The sequence below is a fragment of the Centruroides sculpturatus genome, unplaced genomic scaffold (genome assembly GCF_000671375.1).
Source record: "Centruroides sculpturatus isolate CEXI.00-Female unplaced genomic scaffold, Cexi_2.0 scaffold987, whole genome shotgun sequence".
Taxonomy (NCBI): Eukaryota; Metazoa; Arthropoda; class Arachnida; order Scorpiones; family Buthidae; genus Centruroides; species Centruroides sculpturatus.
The window spans coordinates 261296-279166 of NW_019385239.1; the positions used below are offsets into that span (position 1 = coordinate 261296).

Consider the following 17871-nt stretch of genomic DNA (forward strand, 5'->3'; position numbering starts at 1 on the left):
GATAATTGAAAAGTCGGATAACCGAAAAGTATGAAAAAATCCATTATTAGTGTAGTATATTATTATATCCCATGTAATTAGTATATTAGTATATCGCTATTAACCAACTTTGCGTTGAATTTTCATCGATGTTTAGCCTAACAAATTTTTTAAAAAATAATAAATGTCGCTATTGTATCGTTAAAAATTATTTTTAAATTATTTTATTGCTCACAAAATAAACAACCACTCATAATTAGAAAATTAAGCCTCGTTTAAATACTGGCCTCCCTTTCATGGTTGAGCCAGTGTAGCCAGCTAAAACACGCAAAAATTTAACAAAAATAATATTAAAGTAGCCAAGACATAGCCAAATATTGTAGCGCCACATCACTAGCAGACATTTGAATTTGCCGACTAGAACGCGGTCGGTTAACCAAGGTGACGGTTAGTCGGGAGTTGGATAATCGATGCTGTAGTGTAGTTTTGTTTCCAGAGAACTAAACAGAAAAATTATAAAATTCTTTGTTAAGATAGTCAATATAAAAAATGTTCCAATGTTACAAATGCATAAAATATTAAAATGCTAAAACCATACAATAAACAAAAAATTGTGTGAAAATTTTCACATATGATTTAAATGTTACTGAAACAGACAGAAAGTATCATGACACCATAGCTCAAAATCTTTCTTTGTTGGCTGAAAATGTATAAAAATGAAAAGTTTGCTTATGAAAAGCAATTAAAAATTATAAAAGTATTTTCCTCTAAATTGCTCTAAAATCAAGGACTTTCTATATTTGGATTTAATAGAATTCTTAAATATCAGACAGTCCTTTTTCCAAATAGTTTGTTAAATTGAAAATTTGCTATACTATTATGATCCAACTGTAAATATATAAAAAAATGTAAACAAATACAAAATTAATAATGAAAACCATCCAAGTACTATTGTTGTTAAAGCTAATAAGTGATAATCTACTATTAAAACTTCTGGTACACATGTGGTAAAGATATTAAAAAATCTCAAATAACATGCAAAATAGGATTTAGAACACTTCCTCACATTGTGACACTGTGTGGGATGTAATAAGCAAATTTTGGAGTACTGGTTCCACCAAGTAACCACACCAAGAAGTGATAAACCTGAAGATGAAAAACAAGGCACTACTGTTCATAAATTGCTGGCAAGCCCATCAAAGTGTCCATAAAGCAGTCAAAAGACAATATGGTTCTTAATTTACAAAGTACAGATCATTCACAAATTGTAAACTGCCAATCAAACTAAAAGAATGTGACACTATCAATGGTTCCTAAACTTCATAGCAGAACATGAAATCAAAAGTGATGGATGACTGCTTTTTCACAAATGAGGCATGGTTCCATCTATCAAGGATATGCAAATTCACAAAACTCATGATTAAAGTGAATCTGCATGCATTTTATAAACATCCTCTGTTTATTGAAAAAGTTAATGTTTAAATAGCAATTTCTAAAAAATGAATAATGGAATTCTTTGATAGCACTGTTTTGATACATTCTAATTCAGACCAAATTTCCAGAAAATGAATGAATTCCCTCACTTTACATGAAATATAAGTGTCTCTAACTATTACATTCTCACATTTTCCAGTTTTCTTAGTGAGGGAGTATTTTCATACTTACTTCTGTAATAGATTTGGTACATCATATGAATTTTTTAAATGCATATATAATAAAATAAATAAGTAAAATGTTTATACATAATTTTTTAAGATTAAATAAATTAATATGACCAAATTGAATAATAATAAAAAAAATGAATAACAGAGGTTATTAATATAGCAAAATACTTATTACGTACAGAGTGATTTCAAAGCTGACTACAGCTAAGCTGCCAACTGTTCATTAGATTTATGATTCATGTTTTCAAATTATTATTATTATATATAAAATCATCTGAACATAAAACTATATAAATTATAAAATATTTAAATTATATAAAATATATAATAAAAACTGAACATAAAACTATATAATTATAAAATATATAAATTATTATATTAAGATTTTTAAAATTATCAGAGTAGATCAAAAAATTTTTTACATATTTTATAGCTATTCATTGTATCAAGAATTAAATGATAATAGCTTTCATTTTTAAGCTAATGATAAAATGAATTTTACAATTTCATTCAAAATTTTAAATTTTGGCATTATGCTATTCTATAAATCAAAGTTAAATTCTTTATTTATAATAATTTAATTTTTAGTATTAAATTAGAAAATTATCAATTCTTTAATTATTGAAATAATTACTAATGTTTAATATACCATATTATATTAAAACTTCCTATTAATTTTACTTATAAGTTTTACTTATACTGTAAAATCTATGAATTACATTTTTTCTAAAATTAAATGAATTGTTTTTATTTATATTGTACCTTTTTTGCCACAGAATAAATATTATTTAAGTCTGTCATTGTAACAAGGGCTTTGAAATAACTTTCTTCACTAAAATCATTTTCATCCAGAAAATATACATATACATCATAAGAAAATTCTCTTGCAGTAATAGAACAAGGAGGAGAATGCTGATTTCTTTTATATCCAACATTAGCATGTTGATATTCTAAATGTGTAATTGCTCTTCCAAACAGAATTTTAAGAAATGGAGAAATTTCTATTGGAAATTCTATATTACATCCTCCTGGAATTGGTACTATTAATATAAAAATCACTAGCAGACATTTGAATTTGCCGACTAGAACGCGGTCGGTTAACCGAGGTGACGGTTAGTCGGGGGTTGGATAATCGATGCTCTAGTGTAGTTTTGTTTCCAGAGAACTAAACAGAAAAATTATAAAATTCTTTGTTAAGATAGTCAATATAAAAAATGTTCCAATGTTACAAATGCATAAAATATTAAAATGCTAAAACCATACAATAAACAAAAAATTGTGTGAAAATTTTCACATATGATTTAAATGTTACTGAAACAGACAGAAAGTATCATGACACCATAGCTCAAAATCTTTCTTTGTTGGCNGCACACGTATTTGTAAAATCTAAGTGACTCGTACAACATGTAATTCAGATAAAACGGAAAAATCAATGATCTTATAGGGGGGTCGACTGTAGAGCAATTCTTTAAGAAAAGCATAAGAAAAATAATTTATGAATGCTTTTAATGATAAAGATGAAATATGAAGATTATCTGATAAAAAAAATATAAACTTCTAAGTATATTTCATTAATAATATGTGATGATTTGAACATATTACCAGTATTCATTTTTAAAAATCAAAATAATTATGGTATCAATTTATTCTTACCTTCAGGTTTTTTAAGTATAATTGTTAAAAGTACAGTAATATCAATGTCATAATTATTAATAATCCAAACAGAACCAGATATTTGATTCTCTTTCAGTAATATAATAAGACCAACATCATTGCCAGTTATGTATGTTCCAATCAAATCTGCTGACATGGTTTCAGAAATAGTGACTTTTTCTTTCTGGGAATGAACTCCAATTTGTATATAATGATATATAATATCAACATTTCTAACTTCTACTTCTAGAGTCTCATTAGCATTCAGATTCAATGTCTTAAATGTAAGTGGTTTTATAGGAAAAAATACTTCTGGATTTGCTAAAATTAAAATATAATAAAATGCAAATTACAAACTTACATTTAGACGAAATATATGAATTTTACAATTAAGTTTTTTATTAATACAAACAAAAACAATTGTTGATTATAAAAATAATTAATAATTTAAATTAAATAGTATCATATTAAATGCAAATCTTTATACTTAATTTATAAATGTAAATAATTTATATTAATCTTATGAAAATAATCTATGTACTAGAAAACTTTTACTACTTTTAATTTTAAAACTTTTTACATTTTTAAGCTATTACTATTGTTAAAGTATTTGTAATATAAGAACAGATATAATTCAGCACCATCATTTGTTTGTCTTTTAAATTGACATTATATTTAATGCAGGAATGCCAGATGTCCCGCAATGTGCGGGACAGTCTCACACAAGAGTGATTTGTTCCTTGTCCCAGATAAACATTTCAATATCCCGCACATAAAAAATTAACAGATTCTGACTGTAAAATAATACCATAAAATAATAATGCCAATAAAATAATGCCATAAAAGGTGATGGATGCTGTTATGAAATGTATTTCTTTCCTAATAAGTACGAATTTCAGACATTGATGGGAGAGTTGCCTGCTAATGGTCATGGAATGTGTTAGATGTCAGGGAATCCCTCCAGCTGCTCAGGGATTTTTAGATGTAGGTGTCTGCATAAATTGTGTCATCAACAATGTCAGTGGTGTCTGGTGCAATTTTTAGTATAATGACAAGTGCTCAGCATAAAGATAGAAATAGGTTGATTCTAAAAATATTGTTCGAAATTTCATTTTTTTTTTTAAATCAAGGTAATTAAACCTAGTAATTTTTTATGAAGTGAAATCAAGTGATAAATATTGAATCATTTTTAGGATAAATAGTATAAACAAAAGTTTATCTCAATTATTTTTGTTGTTTTTTCTTATTAGATACATTTTTAAATGGCTAAAATGAAGTTTAGAAATTAAAATAACATGTCAAAATCGTTAACTGTGAAAAAATTTTCTTGAGAAAAATTGCCACAATTTTTTTCATTTTTGTCCCACAAAACCTAATTTGAAATCTGGAAACCTTAATTTAATGTGACACTAAACTGAATGATCACAAAACAATAAAAATTAAATGTGGTAATAAGGACCACTTGAAATTTGAGTGAGAGTTTTAAAGTCATTTAATTTGATGATGATAATGACATTTACAATGCAAAATTATATATTTAATAATTTACAGATACTGAAGATTCTCTGTTTAACATTTATAGAGGAAAATTTAGAAGAAAAAGAAAGACTTCCTAAAGAAATGATATAAAGCTTTTCAGGACCCTAGTCTAGACCCTCAGAAAACCAGTAATGACTTAAAACCTAGGAAGAAAACACAATATAATAGGATGAAACCAAAGTTATCAGACATATCAAAGATACTAGATTAGCAAAATTGTAGAAATTATAGAAATTTACAAGGTGCAACAAAAAAATATTTAACAAAGCAAAAAAGAAAGAAAATTGAAAAAAAAGATGCATTCAACATTTCCAATACCTGGAAGTTTTTCTTTAAAACAAAATTTAATGCACACAAAGGTTATAATGTAGTAAATAGTATTTTATTAATGGAATATATTTTAAAAGTGTAGTTACACCCGAAAATAATTTTTTTGGGCTGAAATTTGAAAAAATTGTAGACCTATAAATTCCCACTGTCATCCATCTGTCCTTCTTTAATATCAAGAACAGTTATAGATGTTGAGATCAGATATGGAATGGAAGTTGAGATCAGATATGGAATGCTTAGGGCAGAAAGTCCTGATTAACTATATATATAAACTTTTTCTTTGGGCTGGATGTTGTGTTATTTCAATTCAAAAATTTCCCCTGAAAGCAGTTAATAGATGACTGACACAACTATATTGTTAAAGGAAAAGTATGATGTATGGGGGCAAGCCACTACTGGAGAGCATTTATTTTGAATTAAATAAATTACAAATATGATTAAAAATTGCAGCACAGCTTTCTGACAATGTCACAATAAATAATTGCTCGTTTCATATTCTTTATTATATTTTAGTGTTATTTTATTTATCTAGTTTATAATTAAATTTACTTTGTAATAATAATTTTTTTAAGTAACAGAACACCTGCATGTATTTTAACTTCTTTTTTGAACCTGATGAAGAGTTAGAAATTACCTTGAAAACATTACTTATATCAATATATAAATATTTATTGCTGGAGTAAAGTCAAGGTTGTTTTATTTGTGCTGCATTTACATTAGGTTTTTCAATATAAATGTATTCATCTCATGATCTCTATTTGAAATTAAGGTTATTTTTTAATGCTCACTAACAAGATATAATTTTAAACTACCATTTTGATTTTTGTTTCATCATGTTAATATAATACTCTCTATGTTAAAAATAAAGTTATTAAATAATTGCAATAAAACAGAAAAATTAAACATATAGGTTATCTAAATCATTGACTGACTGTTTATTGAATTCAATTAAAATTATTGAATTTTGGTATTTAAATGATCACATTATGCTCTCAACAACACTTTGGTATTTAAATGATCACATTATGCTCTCAACACATTTGGTATTTAAATGATCACATTATGCTCTCAACACTTGATTATGTAACATTACAAAATAAATATATTTTCATATTTATATATGAAAATATATTTAAAATATCTATAAATTTTTATATAAGAAAATAGATAAAATGCTCATATTTTTTGTAACTTATAACATGATCTATACACAATAAAAATTGATTACAGTCGACCCCCCCTATAATGCAGTAGATACGTTCTGCTTTATAAGAATTTCGCGTTTTAGGAATCCTTAAATACATGAGCCAATCACAGCTCAGCACCTGTGCAGTTTACGGACTACGGCTGTTTGAAAGGTTTTCTTCCATAAAATTAATCGATTCTAGACTAATTTGACTCAACATTTCCAAAACACGTATAATTTTTTGGGAATAATCCGTATAAACTATGCTATAAACAAAAAATTGTAGGATTACTTAGCGAGTGTGCACCGTTTGACGATGCCATTGTTTAAGCTTGTTTTTGTCATGGAGCAGAGCACCAAACGGCAGGTGCATTTTCTGATAAGTTATTTTTCTGCGAAAAATTCGTTGAACTTTGGAAACATCATTAATAGAAATAATTTTTATGGCCATTGAATAAGAAATGTTTTTTTCACAAGAAATGTATAAAATTACAACAGTACTGTATTAGACTTACAGTACCTAATTTATATACTGTACAGACGATAGTAAACTCAACTTACCCGCCTAAACTCTCCGTAGCGTGTAAATAGTTTGGCTGCTCATCCACTATTGGTCCAGATTCGACCAATCCTGTCGCAACAATAGTCAGCGATGACGTTTTACCACATTTTACGAGTCTCCGTTAGAATCTTTATACGAATACGGTCGCAATTTTTGGTCATTAAAAATGGTCTCCGTTAGCATCTTTATACGAATACGGTCGCAATTTTTTCTCCGCGATATATGAATCCGCATTATATGAACCCATGTTATAGGGGGTCTACTGTACATTTAACTCATAACTAGTAGATATACAGTAGAGCGTAGTTTATCCGAAACGTCGGTTATCCAAAAAAATTCCAGTCGGCAAATTTAAATTTTCGCTAGTGCTGTGGTGCTGCAATCTTTGGATACTCCAATATTTTTTTTGTTGATGTGTATGTTTTAGCTGGCAGCACTGGCACTTTTATGTGGTGTTTTTCTGAAGACTGTGTGTCATGCTGAATCAAATGTTTTTGATACTAGATTTTTTTTTTGTTTGTATTTATTTTGTTTGTAAAAAATAAAGAAATAATTTTTAACGATACAATAGCCACAATTATTATTTTAAAAAGTTTACATTAGGCTTAACATCGATGAAAATTCAACGCGAAGTGACACGCAACAGAGAAAACTTTCAACACGGGATAGGTTAATATATTTTTTCGTACGTAATCAGTTATCCGAACAACCCCAGTCCGCAACTGATTCGGATAAACAACACTCTACTGTATAACAAAATAATCAACCTATTTCAAACCAGAAAATTATTTAATTTAAATCACCAACTTAAATCACAAATAAAAAATGAACATTATCTTTCATTTTTAATGACCAATACTCCAATTCTAAATTTTTATCAAACAAATTTGTTTGTATAATTAAATATCATTTAATTATTGATTATATACAGGCACTCCTCACTTAACAACCGAGTTCTGTTCCTATGACTAGGTCATTAAGAGAATTGGTCATTAATTAAGGAGCTTAAAGAAACTCCATCTTGATATTTTTGTTTTAATTTGCGTTTCTTACACATTACAGAACATAAAAATATAATCAGTAAAAATTACAAAATTACATACCAAAAAAAAAAACTGAAGTTTTATTTATAAAAAAAAAGACATTCAGATTAAAATTTTAGTCAGTCATTGAATCTTTCAAATAGGATGCACAATAAAGTACAAATTTATAAATGCAATATGAAGTCTCAGTTATTGAAAATGCTTTACATGGTGAATTCTGACCACTGCAGGAACTAGACTAAGATTAAGAAAATAGATTCCCCATGCTGGATAGCTGGTCATAAGTCTGAGCTGTCATTAAATAGGTAGATCATTAAGTAGCCTTTACATTGGTTTGAAGAAATCACTTCATAGAAACGAATAACAATAGGTAAAATTTACAATTAAAAACGATCAGACGTCAGCCCAATATTTATGTTAATGAGATAAATGATTTAGACATTATATTTGCAAATATATTAAAAAAATATTTAGAAGTTTGATAATAAGGAGAGGAGTATTGTGGTCAGGATTGACTGGGGGTTTGAGGGAGTCATCTAGTCCCTCAATGTTGGCAAATTATGCTGTATAGCAAACTCACACCATCAAAAAACATTTTTTTAATTACAAAGTTGTTAAAAATCACTGAATTTATAATCATTTACTTTGAACTAAGCAAAGGATTGCTTACTTAAGTTTGACTTTGTTTCATCCTTAGGTAACAATTAGCAAAATCAGCCTCCATGCCCCAAATGAAGATGTCTAAATACAGCCCTGATTCTAGTGCCATTTTTGCTACATATCTGACTGCTCTATCTTCAGAGTTTTATTCTTTTAAAATTTTCAGTCAGTTATCAACTGTTTGGGTTATTGCTGTTTCCAGTCTTCAGCATAAAGTTAGCAATATCCTTAACAAGCTTTACATATCCATAAACAAACTTTCTAATCTAAGAGTCATATATTGGTGAGGTTTCCAGATGCAGACTTTGTTTTCCCATTTTAAATAAAGACAACTCCATGTAACTACAATGCCAATAAAGACATTGAATATTTTGACAATGTTTTATTTTTCAAATACTTCCAAGACATAGTTTACATAAATTGAGAATTCCTGCTATTGTTACTCACAATATGATAGGCATTTTGTCTAGCTATCTCTAGGTGGTCTTTTTTTTATAGCTCAGTTCTTTAGATCAGATAGAAGAATTTTTGTTTTTATTTTCTCTCATTTTAAAAATCTCTGTTGTCATTTAAATCTCAAATTGAATGTTTATTCTCAGTTTAAATGCATTTAACATATTTTTAAACAGATTTTTATAGTTTTAATTTTAATTATTATTTTCTTGTGTTGTAATTTTTCTCTTTTATGGTTTTGTTTGTATTGTGAGTGCATATGATGCAATCACTATACATATGGAGTGTTTGCTTGTTTATTTTGTTATTGTAGAAATGGTAATCTCAAGTAATATAAGACTTTATTCTGTACAAATATAGATTAGAAAATAAATAATAATATTTAAGTATTATTTTATTAAATAATTTAAATGTAGAGTACATACCTTAATAAAAGAGTTATGTAGTGTAATCTTATTTAAATTTAAGAATTGTTTAAATTTGTTGTTCAATCAATATCTCTTGGATCATGTTCACTAAAGCTGATTTAAAACATTTGATTTATCTCAAATAACTTGTTGGTAGTTCTGTTAAATTTATATAGTGGATCATAAGGTCTTTTTGCTTTGATTACTTTTTTTTTTTTGTTGCTTTCAGACAAAAAATAAATAATTCTAAATAAATTTTGTGAAATTATAAAATACTGATATAATCAATTTAAATAAAAAAAAAACAGTAGAAACTATTTTTAAATGATATCAATTTTATAAAATCAATTTTATTAAAAGTTTTACTACAACTTAATCTTTAAATAAAGATAAATATTAAGCAAAATCAATCCAAAACAAAATAAAAATCATTTTTAAAAAGTAAATTAATTAATTATTTATATATAATTTTAGTATAAGTAATTAATTTTATTAACTTACCACGAGTAATATGACATAAATATAAAGAAAAGCCAAATAAAATCTGTAGCAAATTTGAATTCGTCATTTTATTACCAGGTACGAGCAAAAGTCAATTTACGCATTAGACATAAAAATTAAAGGGAGAGATAAATTCATCGCATGATTCATGATATATACTGTAGTTTCCAATGACGATAAATGTTGGCTATCTAAAAATATCAGGCACTGATAAAAATAAAAATAAAATAAAAACTATAAATATGCCGTTTTAAATTTTGAGATGTTTGCTAATCGCATACATAAGAATCGCGTGGATCAATATTATTATACTGTAATCTTACACGAATGTAAAGTCACTTGTAAACACGAGAAAGTCAAGGTTTCTTGTCACGAGACGTTCCGATTGAATGAAAACCAATGAGAATTGACTAGAAATATGTCAATTGCAAATCACGTGTACTGAACCTTAAGATTACTTATAAGGTTGAATGTCTCTTCCGAAATTATAGTTATTTTTCTTATTTACTCTTTGAAATATAATTCATGGTTCATTTCGATTGGTCATAAACTTTGATGTCAATCATTGTAAGCTACGGGTTTAATCCGTACGGGTTAAACCAGTGTTTCTCGACGGGGTCGATATCGCCCCCATGTGGGCGTTTTTCTATGTTGAGGAACGATTAGTAACAATTTATATTTTGGGGGGTGAAAAACAATTTTCTGGGCGATATAGTAAAACATTATATTAAAAATAATTAGATATTTTATTCGTTATATCGTACAAATAATTAAACAAAAAACATTATACTAGTCACTAGTCTATTCAATGCAGTACGAATTTGGCGTTAGCCTTTGTCCTCGGCATCGTAATTTTGTGGTAAAGGGGGCAATACTACATAAAGGTTTTATTGATGGGGGCGATACTACATTGAAGGGGGCGACATTCTGTTAGAGGTTGAGAAACACTGGGTTAAAACTTTTTATTTTATCCTTGGCTATTAGTTATAACAATAAAATAAATTTAATTTATAGTACAGTATATATTAATATTAATAAGTGCCTACTATTTCAATTCACATACTTTGCACAAAGGACAAGGGCCTCGCAAAGATCTGCCGCCCAGGGCCTCGCAAAGATCTGCCGCCCAGGGCCTCGCAAAGATCTGCCGCCCAGAGCCTCGCAATGGATAAGGCCACCGCTGATATGTTTTATATACAATTTCATATTCCAGTAAATTTAAGAAAAATATGGTGGATCCACGAGGGGTAAGGACATTAAGCACTCCCCATTGAAACAAAAAAATTGAAATTTATTTGTTGAAACTTCAAAACGTTGTTTTAAAAAAAACATTTAAGATGGCAAATATGGTTTATCCAACTGTCCTCAATGCAATCGTCTTGCATGTGTTAATAAAAGGTCGTTAAAATTATTCAAATATTTTTACTTTTTTGAGTTAGCCTCACTTTGCGTTCTTCTGGATCAGCTACTACGGTTATTATTACTATTACTATTATTATGTTGGGTTTAGTGGGTTATACTCGGTTGACACCGGTTGCTGTGTACTATACCGGATCTGAACCAAGGCATATCAACCAAAACAATACAAAAATTAAATGAGTATGTCAGTGTGTGTGTCTGTATTCAGGAATTTCCTAATGATACGACATGTATTCAATATAATGGCCTCCTGTAGTGTGATGTATGTGTTTCTATTCAATTGTAATGTTCAGAGTCTTTTGTGTAGTATATGTGGTATTGTGTCTTACACCTAATGAGTTTTCCCCATCGATCATGATGAAAGAACTGGCGCGTTAAGAAGCCACTCAGGGAAAAAAAGGGGGATCGAGAGTAGCTCAGTCTCAAGAAGGGACAAGAGAAGAAAAGTGTGGAGCGTAGAGTGAGGAAACCGTTAAACTTAGTTCACACTGAGTGCGATTCGCTAGCGAAAGCGAAAAACAGAGCGAATAACCCGTCAAACAGCTCATGTTTGACCGGTTATTCGCTTTGTTTTCGCTTTCCCTAGCGAATCGCGTTCAGTGTGAACTAAGCTTTATCGAGTAGCCGAGCGAGAAAAAAAGAGATCATAGAGGAATATAAAACGAAGGTGCAAATGAGTACTTTAATAGTGGAAGAAAGATCGTCAAATCAGTCTTCAAGTCTGCAAGGTAGAAAGGTAGTAAAGATTCACTTTCTACTTTTGGGCTTTACTGTATTAATCTCTAAGGACTTTCATATTATTGTCGGGATTCTCATGTATTATGCGCAAAACTTTTGACGTGTTGTACGTTCTTCGGGATAATTAATAGACGAATTAAATAATTGTACCATTACACTTTGGTTCATTGTCTTTGTCCTGTTACACCCGATAGTAGTGGATTAACAACCACAAGTGTCTGGTTTATATTGTTCACTTGTTCCTGTTTTGGCCCGTTGTAGAAATTAACGTTTTTTTTTTTTTTTCGATTTGTTCTATCCCCATTCTCATAGTATGACACCCGTAGAGGAGAGAACGACAGGTACAATAAGCGCCCTATCCATCCTCCACAGATGCGTTATTTCCTGGACGAGTTCTGTGTACTTGCTGATTTTTTCTGTACATATGTTTTGTACAGTATGTTGTGAGTGTTTGGAATGGATATATCTATTACCGCGTAACTACCGCGGAGCAGTTGGAGCGAACTTTCCAGGCTCACGAATCATGAGGACGCCAAGTTAGAAAGGGCAAAATAAAAACTTGTAAAAACATTTGTAAAAAAATATTTTTCAATTTACCAGGGAACCTTGGTATATGACCTTAATCCGTTCCTGATGTTTGGACTTATACCAAACCAACCTTTCCCATAAGAAGTAATGTAAAAATGATTAATCCATTTCTCATGTAAAAAAAATGGCTGGCTTTAAAAACCTCACTTTCCTGGCTAGTTCCTGCTTGATTTTTCATGAGATCAGCATGCATCTTTTTAGTTTTATCACAAGTAATTGCTTCTGATACACTGTCGCCAGCACACTATTTTTCAGTTATCCAAAGCAAAAACAATTTCTCAACATGATCTAATGTCTTCAATCTCTGTTTAGAAATTGATTTAACCCCTTTTGCAACGTTAGCAGATTTAATAATGTCTTTATTTTTCATAATTGTCGATATTGTCGTTCTCAGAATATGGTATGCAACAGTTAAAATTTCAAACATGCATACCATCTTCATATTTCTCAACAATATCTTTTTTCAGTTCCATTGTGATTCTAGTAATTTTTTTTAGTTTTCTGTTGCTTTTCATTTGCCTTTTTGCAATTCATGATTAATAAAAATAATAAAATTTTACTTACAAATTAAGATCAGAAGAAATTTAACAAAGTTATAAACTGCGGCACCACGAATGTCTAGTCTGGTCTACTAAATCGATAGTGCTACTTGTTCATAGATGGCATGTATAATTGAATTAAGTCATATACCGAACAAAAGTCGTATACTGAGCAAAATTTGTTTCGTCCAAACAGGACATACAGTGGTACCTCGTATAACATACGCCTCGAATAACGGACTTTCTATTTGGCCGTTACGTGACTCGAGCAACGGACTGGCTGCAAACAACGGACTTTCTGTTTGGCAGTTACGTTAGGCAAACAATGGACTTTCTGTGAACAAGTGTGAATGACGTTTCCACTCTTTTGCCGTTGCCAATGACAATCTGCTATTTTTATAATATATTAATATTATTAGAATATATTATTAGTATATCTGAAGTACAGAGCTCCCATTGGGATTCGGCTTGCTCCCTTGTTTATTACGTACATCACCTCAGTGCAGGGTATTTACATTTNCATTTTTTAAAGTAATTTTAAAGTTTTGTAACCTCCAAAATCATATTAATAATGCTGTGTTAGGTCTATAGGCCTATAATAAAAATTACCTTTAAATAACGTAGAAATTTTCACAAATAGAAAAAAATTAATTAAAGTTTGCTGGAAACTGCATACAACAACAACAAAAAAAAATGTTTTGAATTGAGTTAAAAATTAAAAGATCAAACTTCTAACTTAGAAGGTAATTTTCGTTTTTTAAATAAAATATAATACAAAATATTGTAAATTTTTATAAGATTTTAAAAAGCAAAGATGGTCAATACTCTGATCACTCAATCTAATTCTTATTTTAGTAATGAAAAGTCCTGCTACCGAGAATGCCCTTTCTGAATCGATTGATGTGATTGGAATCGAGTTAATGCATTTAAGAGAAGACAGATGTTATGTGTTTTTTCACCTGTAGCCTGGAAGATTTTTAGTTCGTTTTCGAGATTGTATACTTCTTGTGAGGGTCGTAAAAGCGCGTCGAAATTACGACTAATTACGAAACTTTTACGTCGGAAAATTTCGAAGATAGAATCGGGTCAAGAGGGTATGTTAATGACAGAACCCAGATGGGAAGAAAACTTTTTCCCGTATTGTAAAACAAACGCGGCACGATGATAAGCAGCAGGGGGGGAATGTCGACAGGGAGAGAGAGCTTTGTCGAGATGCCCGCAAACAAGTGTCGGGTCGAAGCAATCGAGAAAAAGGGGATTTAAGAACAAAAGGGACATCTGTTAAGTCCGAACGCGGTAGGGGATAAGTGGTCACAAGAGCATCTGGTGGACCGTTTAAGTTCAAAGATGTCCGAGAGAAGGGCCATAACGGAGTAAAATACGAGCGCGAACATTAAAAGCCCCGTCATCACCTCTCCGACCTTTTCCCGACCCGGATCGGTCTCGAGTTTCGCCTAGAAACAAAAGAATGACCAATCGGGGTAAGGGAGAGGGTGAACGGGACCAATCAAAAGGGTGAGATTCGAGGAAAATCTTATAAAAACCCCGAATCTCAAGGACAGCGAGAGATTCTCAGCCGATTCTCTCCCAGACGCCAGGTCATCCGTATACGACCACCCAAGCTCCGTCGCCGTCTTAAGAAGAAAGAAGTGAGGACCCCATCGTCGGACATCGCCCGTCAATTCAGCGGACATCGCCCGTCAAATCACTGGACATCGCCCGACTATCACCGGACCCTCCTTCGACCAAGCCCCGGGGCACCCACAAGTGTAACAGCGGACGTCCCTCCAACTTATTCTTGTTATTCCTGTTATGTAAGTTAACCTTGTCAAAATAAACGGTTTTCGTGTAAGACACTTGTCATCCTTGTCTCCTGCCTTCACCACCCAAGTACGACTTGACCCTAGGTTTTCCTGACGCGCAATTAACGTATTGCCCCCTAAAGTCGGCGACCTTACATTCTTTTGCTCTCTAGTATTCTTGATTTGTCTAGAATAGAAACATCATAGCCCAATAATTCGGCAGTTCGTTTGTCTTTAATAATCAGATTATGGAGAAAAACTTCATACTTGCAAACTTCGTACTCGTTTGTATCCTTGCCCAATTTGCACAATCTGGAGTTACGCAGTTATTGAAGCTACTGGGCATGGTTAAAAATTAAGACAGTATAAGCACAATTATTCTAGATATTACAGGTAAAGAAGAACTTTGAGAGTCCTGCCACAAATAAGCTACGTATTGATTATTGACCATTTGTGACATGCCATAACGAGCAAAAATTAAAAAGAACTAATAAGTAGGTTTAAAATTAATAAATACCAGTAGAGTGCCGTCATTGGAAACGGTGGAAGCGCCGCTTCCCTTGTATTTTCTAAAAAATAAATACATATTGCGCGATTATTTTCATATTTTAACGTATTTTGGATTAATTAAAATTAATATTTTATTATAACCGCATTATGTATCTTATTACAAATTTCTGTACTACATGTGAAAAAACGATAAGATTGCTATTGTATATTCGAATATCATTGGCGGAATAGAAGCGCTGTATTGTCGAAACCGGGTCAGCTTCCAAGCAGCANTACTACATGTGAAAAAACGATAAGATTGCTATTGTATATTCGAATATCATTGGCGGAATAGAAGCGCTGTATTGTCGAAACCGGGTCAGCTTCCAAGCAGCAAGATTATACGCATTCGCTTTACAGAGCACCAACTTCACTCGGTTTAGCTCAGGGGTCGCCAAACTTTTTTAACCGTCGACCCTCAACAACTTTCCAAAACCTCACGTTGACCCTCACCGTAAAGTTTTATTACAAGAGCAAGTGTATGACCAAATAAAAAAAAAAAACTTTCTGACTTTCTGATTTGCGTACAAGCAAAAAAAAAAAAAAAAGAAACACTTCGTTACAATCTTTCCATCGACCCCCAATAATGTTACATCGACCTCTCGGGTCGATGTCGACCACTTTGGCGACCCCTGGTTTAGCTGGTGGAAGCTACACACCTATAACGCTTACAACGATTCTATCCATGACCGGTTATGGGCTGTTAGCCGCCTGCCTGCTAGATATTTGGCCGCCGTCGCCCGATCATGTGAATCATGATTAGATTTATAACTTAGTAAAAACTCCTATCGGTTGGGTTGATATATTTTTATGATAGTTCTGAATAGTTGACATGAGTTTAAAAAAAAATTCCATTAAAATATTTGATATTTTTATTCCGCACTTTTCAGCATCATTTACAACTAAATTTAATGAACGAGAGAGATGCACGAGTTACAGAAAAGGCTCTATAATTTATTTTCCTTAAATTTACGATTTATGTATCCGTTTGTCATAAAAATTTGTCTTTCCACTTTTTTCCCAAGACTACAAATATTCGAGTACAAAGTAACCGGTTTCGACTTATTTCTACTTAAGAAGTAGTTAAATAATTAAGAGATTAGGGAATTAGGGACATAAATAAAATCCTGTGAAAGAGCCGGAATTTTACTTAAAAGCTTAACCGAACCAATCTCTAGCCGAGTACAGTGAAGACTGATTTCTTCGTAATATTAGATGTAATAAAGACAAATTTTTCCAGTTCAATGAGAGTGACTGAAAAGTATATTTTGGAAATTTCCGTGGACACCTAGTCCTAAAACGAATTAGTTAGAAAACAAACGACGGGCAATCTATTAAGTTTAACATATTTCGATTTTTAACAGCTATGGTGAGAAACGTTTAAATGTTCAACAACCCTGTCGCGTCCTTTGAGATATACGAGTGATTCGACAAAAGAGGCATTTGACATTGACCGGTATCGGCATCCTCGGGATCTGGCAGTCCGCGTGCCGTGCAACCTACTTTGATTCCATCCATTTGCCACTCGTAGGGAGCTATTTGACTAAGTGGATTGTTTTAAGATTTAAAAAGTAAAGAAGATTTTATGTTATTTTTACGTACGTTTCTTTATAAGGTTATATTTAATTATAAATTTTTAAAAAGAATATTCATACAATTGAAAAATATTTTGTACTGTACAGTACATCCACCGCATATTTTACCAAGTAAGTTTTTATTATTATTTTATTTTTAATTGTAGCCCTTATATCGTGGCTAGCGATTCAGAATGTAATTGTGATATGAAAAATACATTTAGAAGTCTACGGTTTTTACTGGCTTATCGAACAAACGAATACGAATGGATCCTAAACCATCATGAGCAATTCACTGATTGCCATTGGAAGTCGGTTTCTTACAGAAACACAGCTTCCCTATCATCAAATGTCACGGCACGCCACTGATACAAATGTATGCTGACAGTTTATGAGTTAATTACAGTGGCGTGCCGTGACATTTGATGATAGGGAAGCTGTGTTTCTATAAGAAGCCGCCTTCCAGGGACAATCAGTTAATTCTTTCTTTAAATGTATTTTTAATAGATTATTTATCTGATGTACTTAATAAATAAACAAGTTCAATATAATTACCTCTGTTATTAGATCCAATATATTCCATATGCCCTCTAAATGCCAATTCTTGCTTTGATAAAAACATATAACATCTATTTATTTAGATATAATATATCTATTAGCCGTAACTCGTTGAAACGAACAGATA

General features: G+C 31.0%; 1 protein-coding gene across 1 annotated transcript in view; it reads right to left on the reverse strand.

The window, feature by feature from the left end:
* The window catches only part of LOC111636586 (transmembrane 7 superfamily member 3-like), a 42635-nt gene extending 32038 nt beyond the window's left edge, over positions 1-10597 (reverse strand). Inside the window, exons 1-4 of the mRNA XM_023381864.1 lie at positions 10301-10597; positions 9978-10184; positions 3297-3617; positions 2406-2683 (exon numbers count right to left, since the gene is read on the reverse strand). Coding sequence (XP_023237632.1) covers positions 2406-2683; positions 3297-3617; positions 9978-10044 — 666 coding nt within the window. The 5' untranslated portion in view covers positions 10045-10184; positions 10301-10597. The remainder of the gene's footprint in view (positions 1-2405; positions 2684-3296; positions 3618-9977; positions 10185-10300) is intronic.
* Positions 10598-17871: the final 7274 nt, after the last annotated feature.